The 10,096-nt window shown below is 41.8% G+C and overlaps 4 protein-coding genes, 1 non-coding gene and 1 pseudogene across 5 annotated transcripts; 2 read left to right on the top strand and 4 right to left on the bottom strand.

Moving 5' to 3' along the window:
• The first annotated feature begins 17 nt into the window (after window positions 1–17).
• LOC141838782 (alcohol dehydrogenase-like 4) lies at window positions 18–2,766 on the top strand. Its single transcript, XM_074726360.1, has 10 exons — window positions 18–190; window positions 286–422; window positions 503–552; window positions 638–981; window positions 1,152–1,234; window positions 1,339–1,414; window positions 1,809–1,870; window positions 2,014–2,109; window positions 2,234–2,401; window positions 2,515–2,766. The coding sequence occupies exons 1-10, from the start codon at window positions 127–129 to the stop codon at window positions 2,629–2,631; spliced, it is 1,197 nt and encodes a 398-aa protein (XP_074582461.1). The 5' UTR covers window positions 18–126; the 3' UTR covers window positions 2,632–2,766.
• Window positions 2,767–3,621: 855 nt separating this feature from the next.
• On the bottom strand, window positions 3,622–4,191 carry LOC141837842 (uncharacterized). Its single transcript, XM_074725213.1, has 2 exons — window positions 4,025–4,191; window positions 3,622–3,937 (listed from the first exon to the last, which is right to left on the bottom strand). The coding sequence occupies exons 1-2, from the start codon at window positions 4,133–4,135 to the stop codon at window positions 3,812–3,814; spliced, it is 237 nt and encodes a 78-aa protein (XP_074581314.1). The 5' UTR covers window positions 4,136–4,191; the 3' UTR covers window positions 3,622–3,811.
• A 364-nt stretch (window positions 4,192–4,555) lies between these two features.
• On the bottom strand, window positions 4,556–6,001 carry LOC141837841 (putative serine/threonine-protein kinase PIX13; annotated as a pseudogene).
• Window positions 6,002–6,432: 431 nt separating this feature from the next.
• TRNAL-AAG (transfer RNA leucine (anticodon AAG)) lies at window positions 6,433–6,513 on the top strand. The gene has a single exon. It is a non-coding gene; the product is annotated as a tRNA-Leu (tRNA).
• Window positions 6,514–6,779: 266 nt separating this feature from the next.
• On the bottom strand, window positions 6,780–7,774 carry LOC141837338 (LIM domain-containing protein PLIM2b-like). Its single transcript, XM_074724760.1, has 5 exons — window positions 7,640–7,774; window positions 7,435–7,537; window positions 7,327–7,352; window positions 7,147–7,236; window positions 6,780–7,061 (listed from the first exon to the last, which is right to left on the bottom strand). Exons 1-5 carry the CDS (start codon window positions 7,772–7,774, stop codon window positions 6,780–6,782), a joined length of 636 nt encoding a protein of 211 aa, XP_074580861.1.
• A 530-nt stretch (window positions 7,775–8,304) lies between these two features.
• On the bottom strand, window positions 8,305–9,389 carry LOC141838177 (CBS domain-containing protein CBSX3, mitochondrial-like). Its single transcript, XM_074725586.1, has 6 exons — window positions 9,372–9,389; window positions 9,033–9,296; window positions 8,867–8,948; window positions 8,706–8,779; window positions 8,542–8,602; window positions 8,305–8,444 (listed from the first exon to the last, which is right to left on the bottom strand). The coding sequence occupies exons 1-6, from the start codon at window positions 9,372–9,374 to the stop codon at window positions 8,305–8,307; spliced, it is 624 nt and encodes a 207-aa protein (XP_074581687.1). The 5' UTR covers window positions 9,375–9,389.
• Between the last annotated feature and the right edge of the window lie 707 nt (window positions 9,390–10,096).

Consider the following 10,096-nt stretch of genomic DNA (forward strand, 5'->3'; position numbering starts at 1 on the left):
TGCGCAATTACGCACTGGCACTACTGTGTTGCCGATTTAGCATACCTCCAAACATATTCTTTATATACATATAAAAATCCATGTGTTTGACGCAGATGGTCGTCGGTTTTCCTACCACCGAGTGAAATGGCTTCTGAATCTAATGGCTTCTCTGCCGCCGGTGCCGCCGGAAAAGTCATCACGTGCAAAGGTAAGCAAGAACAAGGCTCATGTTTTTCCTATAGTTTCTTCTCTTTTTCCATGCCTCAAAGCCCTTCTCATGGCCATGTATCTTTTGCTCTGTAGCCGCCGTCGTGTGGGCTCCTGGAGAACCTTTCGTGATCCAGATGGTTCATGTCGAGCCTCCGCAGAAGCTCGAGGTTCGCATCAAAATTCTCTTTACTTCCATCTGCCACACCGATCTCAGCGCATGGAAGGGCGAGGTAACCAATTTTTTTTTTTCACATTCATCTTTAAGCTTCCTCTGCTTTTTTTAATGATTTCAGTTTTTTTTATCTTCCAGAATGAGTTGCAAAGAGTGTATCCTCGAATCCTTGGGCACGAAGCAGCAGGGTGAGGAATTTAACATCGTTTTATGATGACGATTTGGAAGAGGGAAGTGTTGGCTTTGATTTGTGTTGGGCGTTTCGTCGAACAGGGTGGTGGAGAGCGTGGGCGAAGGGGTGGAGGACCTGCGCTCCGGCGACCACGTCGTGCCAATCTTCAACGGCGAGTGCGGAGACTGCACACACTGCCGCAACCCCAACACCAACCTCTGCGCGCGCTTCCGGGTGAACGCCTTCAAGAGCGTCATGGTGGCCGACGGCCGCACGCGCTTCTCCGCTGTGGACGGCGCCTCCGGCGTCCGCCGCCCGGTGTACCACTTCCTCAACACATCGACCTTCGCTGAGTTCACCGTGCTCGACGCCGCCTGCGTCGCCAAGATCCCGCCGGCCGCGCCGCTCGAGCGCATGTGCCTGCTCAGCTGCGGCATCTCTACCGGTACTGGATGCACTGTTTTGGATCTTAGGCTTCAGAAACGTGCAAACTTTTTCTCTCTTCTTGATCGAATCTCCGTAGAAATTTTGTCGTGCTCGCTGAATTGACTATCAATTCTGGTCGGCAACTTTTCATTTTCAAATAATTTTCTTATTTTTCTCACAAATGCACAGGAGTTGGTGCAGTATGGAACACCGCTAAGGTCACAAGCGGCTCCACCGTCGCCGTGTTTGGACTCGGTGCCGTCGGCCTTGCGGTGAGAAATTGCACAAATCATTGCTCGGCTCTTTCCTTTCATTTCCAAATTTTCAAAATGTTGCTGTGTAATTCAAGTCTTTCTAATCGGAAGAACAAGTGCAGGTTGCTGAAGGAGCAAGGTACAGCAAAGCTTCCAAAATTATTGGCATCGACATCAACCCAGATAAGTTTGTTTTAGGTCAGTTTTTAAAACCTTTTTTTTTAAATTTTCTCTCAGAATTAGTAATAATCTAATGCATTCATTTTGCAAGATAACTTTTTTTATTGGCATAACATTTTTGCTTCGGGGTTATTTCTGAGTAAATTGTTGATCTCACCAATTTACTGGAAGACTGTGAATATGTTCAAAACTCAAAAGAGTCTGAAAAACAATACACAGAGTTCAGTAGGAAATATAATTAATAACTCTGGCTCATTAGTTATATATATAATCTAATGTGATCCATGAGGGTTTTAATTAATTAGCTGCCGTGAGCATCTGATTAAATGTCATCTTACAATAAATTAATGAACGATGACTTCCACTGGAGGAGAGAAAACATGACCAATTGAGTTTTCTTATGACCATTCAGGAAGGCAAATGGGCATCACAGACTTCGTCAACCCCAAAGACCACGACAAGCCGGTACATGAGGTAATTACATACAAACAGGGATTTTAGCCATTACTTGTTTGTGGAATTGGATGGTTAATCTGTCAACTATTTCAAAGTAAAACTTTACATGTGTGCTAATATTATACGCAAATAAATTAATGGAAGATGACTGAGAAAAGCAGGTGATAAGGGAGTTGACTGGAGGAGGCGTAGACTACAGCTTTGAGTGCGCCGGAAACCTTGACGTCCTGCGTGAGGCTTTCCTATCGACCCATGACGTACGTATGCATTCTCTTCAAAAATCTCACAAGGGATGAGCTTTTTTATTTAAAAAAAAAAAAAAAAAAGAAGAGGTTAAGAACAATTACTAAAAAGTGGTTTCGTTGTTGATGGAATGGGCAGGGATGGGGTTTGACTGTGATGTTGGGCATCCATCCCACCCCAAGAATGCTCCCCTTTCACCCCATGGAGCTCTTCGACGGCCGGAGGTTGGTCGCCAGTACCTTCGGAGATTTCAAGGGCAAGTCGCAGCTGCCTTCGTTTGCAGAGAAATGCATGCATGGGCATGGGGTCAGATATTTTTTGTAGTGCCAGCCAACAAAATGATTCAGTCTAGTTTTAATGATATTTTGTCGTTTTTGAAGATTTGATTGATTTAATTTCACATCTTTTGGGTGTCGCAGGAAGATAAGATTAATCTGGACGGGTTCATCACCCATGAGCTGCCATTTGAGGACATAACCAATGCCTTCGAGCTGCTGGAACAGGGGAAGGCTCTGAGGTGCTTGCTGCACTTGTGATCGTCTCATGGAATTATTTATGACTAATCAATAAGGTCTTCGTTGTGTTTTGCCTTTGTCGATGTCTTCGTCTTGAATAAGGTGTTCAGCCATTGAATCCCTTTATAATTGCAGCGTGTTTCCCCATTGAATTTAGCTATAAGTCATTCTGAAAATTTCCCTAGCTCTAATCCTAGATCATGACTAGTATTTTTAATGGATCATTTGAACAGGCACTATTTCATCTAATAATCGAGTTGTCATCGCTGACTTGTGAAGTAGATCAAAAATCTAAATTGTGCAAATACTCTAGTGTCATTATCTTGTGATCATAATGATCGTCTACTTAATGAGTAAAATCCATGAGATCACGCGTTGGGAAGAAGATTTTTTTTAATTGATCCTTTAGATCAGTCCTTAAGAGAAACAACTTTGTACATTAAATTTTAGAGACAAATACTTTATTATTGCTCATGAAGTGGATGTAAAATTCGATTAATAGGACAATATTTGTCACTTTAATTGTGTGAGTAATTGGAAAATAGGACTTCTCAATTGTAGCTAGGAATCGCTTGAGAAATCTTTGATCCTAAATTTTGAGAATTTTTTGAAATAAATACGAAATTGAACCTGTGACGTCGATTTAATTCGTTGAGAGGAAATACAAGAACAACAGAGCAATAACAAAATAGAAAAAAAGCAGATGTCAACCATCATTTACTTGAGAAAACAAATAATACAGCGAACAAATTTCATACGTATCTGATTGTTCTTGTATTCTCTTAAATAGATAAAAATTGTTAATACTTGAGAGGTAAAATAATTTCCAAATATAGAAATTTGAATTGGTCTTGTGATATCAAATCGTCCTAGGGATATCAAATCTGTAACAGCTACATGATTGATGATGAAATCTGTACCCTTGTTCGCCATAAACATACCGAAAGATTTTTTTTTTTCTCTTCAGAAAGTTCAATCGATTATCAAGAATTGGGAGTCGGTCACGGAGCCTAAATAAAAACAAAATTAGCCATCTAAAGCCGATGAGCATTCGGATCGAACTCCAGAAGAAAAATAAATCACGGAAAAGGATCACCATTCCTTCGAAACAAAACTGGTAGCAATCCCACGCTAACAATGAAAAAGAAAGAAAATAAACGCCGGGAAGAGGGCCGAATCCATCCCCCTAAACGGGAGGAAATCATCGATGCGCCGTCACCAGGGTCTCGATGAACCTGAGCCCGTCGAATCTCGGAGCGAATTTGTCATCAGCACCCTTTCGGGACCCCGATCCCGCGGCGTCTCTCTTCCTCGACGATCCAGAACCCTAATCGACAAACCCATATCATCAATTAAACAGTCGAAACACATCATCTCTCGTTCTTCTTCCCGATCCGATATGAAAAGGGCGTACCTCTTTGGAAGGAGCGATGGAGCAGGCGTGGCGATGGTCTGAGGTTGCAGCGGCAAGAGCGGCGGAAGACGCGGCCGCGATGGACGCGGCGAACGCAGCAGCCTTCTTCATCCCCGCGGCGACGACAACGAGACGGTGGAAGCCTTGTCGAGGATGACGTCCACTCCACCCGCATCGTCCGTTTTATAGCCTCAAAATAGACCCGTGACCCAAAAATATGTACCCGATTGAAGTCTGCTTGGGTTCCGGGGCCTACGCGTCCATCTCACGCGAAAGTGTATCAGAGCCGTCGAAAAATAATTTTCATCGCATAAAAATAAAAATAAAAATCCGATAGCTTTCGTCGGGTGCGGACGGTTTTGAATTCGCGGACACTATCCGAGGCGGAGAAGCAATTGGGACCCACTCAATATCTAGAATTTTCTAATACAAAATCTAACTTCAAAGATCTATCTTCTAGAGTTGGAATATATATATATTTTTATAAAAAAATATTATTAAAAATATAATTCTTAAATAGTTATTATGTATGAACCTGCTGAATAGTAAATATATATCCCCACAACATTTACTTGCTTGCTTTGATAGTTTGAAGCTGCTGAATAATCCCCACGACTTCATCCATGGAGGGACGACTGCTGTGACCATCACTGGCACACCTCTCGGCGAGTTTTGCCGCACTGAGAGCGGCTTCCATGGGGTACTTTCCCTCCAACGCAGGATCCATCATTTCTGCCATTTTTTACGATTGGAGAGATGGGACTTGGCCAACTCTACCAGATTGTGTCCTTTAGATCGATTCACATCGATGGCTGGTTTACCGGAGAGTAACATCAACAAAACTACACCAAATCCATACACGTCGGCCTTAGCCGTCAAATGACCTGAAAATTCAGTTATCTCTCAATTCAACAGAGTTGAAGTGAAGTGGTCGAAGAGAAACATATATACGAACCAGTGGCTACATATTCTGGTGCTGCAAATCCATATGTCCCCATGACCCGTGTGGAGACGTGTAAGTCTGCTTCAGTCGGGCCATCCTTTGCTATCCCCAGACCAGAAATCTTCGGATTGAAGTTCTAACAAAGAACGAATTCATTAATTATATATGTCGGCATGTTTACACACAGATCGATTTCAATTCAATAGGTTAATTTTGCTGTGCGTACTGAATCAAGAAGGATGTGGGCGGGATGGAAGTCGCGATGGATGATGTTGTTCTCCGGAGAATGCAAAAATGCAAGAGCTCGAGCAGCGCCGGCGGCTATGTTCAACCTTTGCTCCCATGAGAGTGCCGCCTTCGCCTCTGCTCCTCTTCCTGTCCATGATATATCGTCATGCTCGTCGTCGACAATCGATCAAATTGCATAATTGAAATCGGCTCACTTTCTAAGAGGCGATTCTGTAAGCTCCCGTTCTCCATGAACTCGTAGACGAGGAGGAGCTTGTCATCTTCCCGGCAGTAGCCCAGCAAAGCGATGAGGTTGGGGTGGGTAATCCTTCCGAGAACGCCTACCTCTTTCTGCATGCAGCTCCAATTCATAAGAACAAGTAGACTGGAACTTCTTAATTACGGTATGCGTGAAGTGTTAATTAACCTGCCATTCCTCGAATCCATATGCGCTACGAGGATTCCAGTTTTTGACAGCGACGGCCATCCCTCGGCCATTCTTGGCCGGACTGAGCGTGTCCTCGTGGAGCCAACCCTTGTAAAGAATCCCAAATGATCCTTCCCCGATAACATTTCCACCTTTGAAGTTGCCTGTGGCACTCGCCAGTTCCTTAAATGTGAAAACCCGAAGGGTTTCTACAGTCTTATTGAGGTCTGGAACAGAATCACGAGACAAAAATATACATTTAGGTCTGGAATTATCATTCTATCGATGCCAAATAATACCTGTTCTTGGAGGCCCGTCGATGCCAGGGCTGGTAGCAATCGCAGGGCTACTCAAGCAGCTTCCCATCTCTATTTCTTCAGTATCTATTTGCCTGGGCACGGTTCGCTGAGCCTCGGTCTTTTATAACACAAACAGATGAAAGCTAGCGACAAATTGAGGAAGCAGGTAGCCAAGTGCATTTTGACGACGACTACGAGTCTTCTGACCTTTTCCTCCTTCGCATTAATTTTGTGGAAATTTCGAGCCACGTTGACTGGACTTTTGGTAGCTATCTATTTGATCGTTGACTTTCTCTAGATTTACTTACGGGATGGGTTGGAGACTTGAAGTCACCACCCATAGTTTAGCACGATTCATAAAGGAATTTCAAACTTATATTATGATATTGATTACTTTCGCATAGAGTAGATTCATTTTGCACATTTCATATCTATTTTATAACTTGCCATTTGTAAATTGATGGGATATAATTTATAAATATATTATTAATACTTGCCATTTATCAATATGGTTGAGATGGCCGAGTTGGTCTAAGGCGCCAGATTAAGGTTCTGGTCCGAAAGGGCGTGGGTTCAAATCCCACTCTCAACAAATATCTTATTTTATCAATATCCAATATTTTATTACAAAACAAAATATCTTATTTTATCAATATCCAATGCTTTATTATAAAACCATAAATGAAATGAAATGTTGTTATTTTCTCGACGTAAATTTCAGATACATGAACCGAACAAAATCACAGAGATTTAACACCCAGCTGCAATGCAAAAGCTAGCTGGAAACAAAAACCAACAAATTGCAATCAGTTGTGTTTTTTTTTCTTCTTCTTCTTCTTCTTCTTCTTTAAAAGTCAATCAATGCTCCTCATCCGCCTTCGGTTCCTCCTCCGCTGCTTCGGCTTCCGCCGCCACCGTCGTCGCCGCCTCATCCAGCGCCGGCGAGTCCTCCGATGCTCTGCGCTTCATTGCGACCTGGGTCAGGTGGTTGTAGCTTCCCTTCTCCTTGAACAGCTGCGCGAAGTGGTGCTTGCAGTAGAGCACGCCGTCGAGCGCCGCGTAGGACGACGGCGTCAGGGTGCACCCTCCGTGGAAGCACCTGAAGCACGTCTTGTGGTATATTTCACCTTCCACAGAAATCTGCCACAGGACATCATCATCGCCGATGAAAGATTAAACAAAACTGGACTAATTAATTATATTAATTGGCCGGCCGCCGGCGAACCTTCTCCAGTGGGTATGCAGTTTTATTGCAGCTTGCACATTTGTCTTGGGTTCCAGAGAACATAGAGGAGACCTTGCTCGGGGCCTTACTCTGTAAATTCTATTTGATTTAGCTTCACAATATATTAAACAACGAAATCAAAGATTAACAGACAGAGCTCGATCGAACTCAATTAATTACCTGTTCCTTCTCACCAGACTTCCCACCTTTGCTCATTGAAAAAAGAAAATTTATCAATTCATCTGATTTATTATTATATCAGAAACAGAGTGATATATATATGATCACCAGATGCCGGGAACTTTTTGCTGAAGGTGCCTGTCTCCTTGAAGAGCTGCTCGAAATGCGGCTTGCAGTAGAGGACGCCTTCCATGGAAGAGTAATTGCACACCTGTTTGGAAATTAATGTGAAGAATTAATGATCGTTATTGTTTCAATTCTGTATTTTCACAGGAGGAAGCATGTAAAAGATAGATATTTGACTGAAACACACAGAAAGAGTCCCTTTGCAGTGGCTGCATTTGAAGCAGGACTTGTGATAAGAGACTCCATCAGCAGTCAGGAGATCGATGAAATGCACGGTCTTGTCGCACTCCTTGCACTTGTCCTGGGTTCCACTGAACGACATGGTGATCGATCGATGTCTCAGCTTCAGTTAGATGCGTGCCGAATTTGATCGATCGATGTCTTGTGAGCTGTTGTCGTCCAGCTCCCTCTCTGCGACCAAGTTGACGCAAACGATGAAAAGGTGCGAGAGCAGAAGAGAGAGAGAGAGAGTGGAGAAGGGAAATGTGAGACCGGGTTTTTAAAGAACGAGGAGGAGATCCTATTTTGGTGATGAACAATGAACGAGGAGCAAAGATAGGAAAATCTGTAAACAGGAGGCACGTTGACCTCCAAATCGCAGACCCAGTAAAAGAGGAGAGAACAAATTGACCTGTGGAAATCCAAAGAGCGCAAGCTATTTGAGGAACAAATTGATTGGTGATGTTTAAAACTTTGACTAAAATCATCTTCGAATTGAAGGAGAAACTTGTCTTGAAGAATAACAACAAACAAACCAAAAGAACACTCTGGCATAAATATTTTTTGAATTTGACAAGCATATATAAACCTTTTAAATATATAGTAATTGTACAATGGACGGACGTTCAAGTATTAGTAATTCCCCTTAATATACTCATTCAAACTCTGCACTTCCTGGTGTTGCTGTTCTATTATGATTCGAACAACATCCACTATTGAGATCATGCCAACTAGCCTCTTGTCAATTACTGGGACATGCCGAATGTGATTGTCTGCAAAAACAAAAAAAAAAAACAACACATGATCAATCATGTGCCTGATATTCTCAATGAGTTATTCAGTATCATGCAAGGAACAATTAGATATTGCCTGTCATTAACTGCATTGCTTTAACAATATTTGTATCTGAGTTCACAGTAATAAGTTTGTTCTGCCATCCAAAAAGAAAAACACAAGTAAAGCGAGAAGGTCGACGAGTAACATAATCTTAATTGAAAGGACAGAAATTGTTGAGAATGAAAGATATGCCTCACCTCATCAGTCATTATGTCTCTAACCCTTGTTGATGTAGCAGATTTTCCTTGCATAATAATTTTCCTCAGATAATCTGTAATGAATGTGAACAGTAGAAGTACAGATCATGGCAATAGAAGGATCAATACCAAACAAATCCAAATCTCATGTACTCAAATACCTCTCTCAGTGACGATGCCAGCGACAAGTTTGTCATCTCCAGGTTTCAGCACTACCAAAGCACCAACGTTGTGTTCTACCATCTGCAAATTAGATTTCCACAAAATGCCATTATATATATGGCATCATACTTGATATCCAACAGAGTTGAATGAGTTACTATATACATTCTGTACTGCATCATAAACTCCATCGCTTGTTCGACAAAAGTATACCGCTTGGCTTTCATCTTCTCCCTTACTTTTAAGAAGCTCGGAAACTGTGACGTTCTCTAATCCTTTATGTGGTACTCTGGCAGTCGAACGAGCAGAGTCAGATCGTGTTAATAAACTGGGCGAGCCAAGACCATCTGTGAAATTTAGGTGTTGCAGAACTGCATGTTTGAGTCGGTTTCCATGCACACGTAGTGCTTTAGCTACTCCTTGCATTACCTGACGAGTTGTGCTAAGCTAAACAAAACAATTGAATTGAACAAATACTACTGCTTGGAGTTCGGGTGTGTTTACCATGATTCAAAAGACAAAGCAGAAATGATATGTTCCTTCTCTGAGAGGCTGCAATGGTGAAAAAGCTTCTCTTATCATGGATGTAGCATGTGTTCCACATTATCTGCACAGGAACGAATTCTTGGCTTTTTCCTTGAGATAAGGTTTGGAATACCCGTGCACGATGGCCTTCCTTGGTGGAACACTGTCAATGCCCACTCTACAAGGTTTTGGCTGACGTGAAGGAGCAGCAAAGAAGACTTTAGTTTTTTTTTTTTTTTTTCAGTTTGATGAGTTTGGGTTACATACAACAATCTTCCCATTGCATACTAAGAATCAAATGTTTGCTCTTATTGAGGAAAAGGATTATGTAATGGGGATTGAATACGTGAGTTTTAATTGCTCAAATTCTTTTAGATAAATCAATCAGGAGTAAGATTGATTCACCAGACAGGAATATCAAATCACCGGAACGGAGATAGAGATGTGTTCTTCATAGGCTTTCGACTGGTTATGCAAGACAGCCACCGCAGGCCGAACCAAACTGATCCAATTCGCCATTGTTATTAAATTTACAATTAAATTTTGATATAAATTATATATACCGTATGGTATAAAATGTTATATAATATTACATCAAATATACTTTTTAGATTTAATTTTGCATCTACTTCAAAATATATACATATCTAGTTAGAAGGAGGATATTCATAACGTGTTACATTCCCTATCTAAAAGAAACTATA

Source organism: Curcuma longa, chromosome 11 (genome assembly GCF_044706935.1).
Source record: "Curcuma longa cultivar G26 ecotype Majalengka, Jawa Barat chromosome 11, ITB_CL_G26_1.1, whole genome shotgun sequence".
Taxonomy (NCBI): Eukaryota; Viridiplantae; Streptophyta; class Magnoliopsida; order Zingiberales; family Zingiberaceae; genus Curcuma; species Curcuma longa.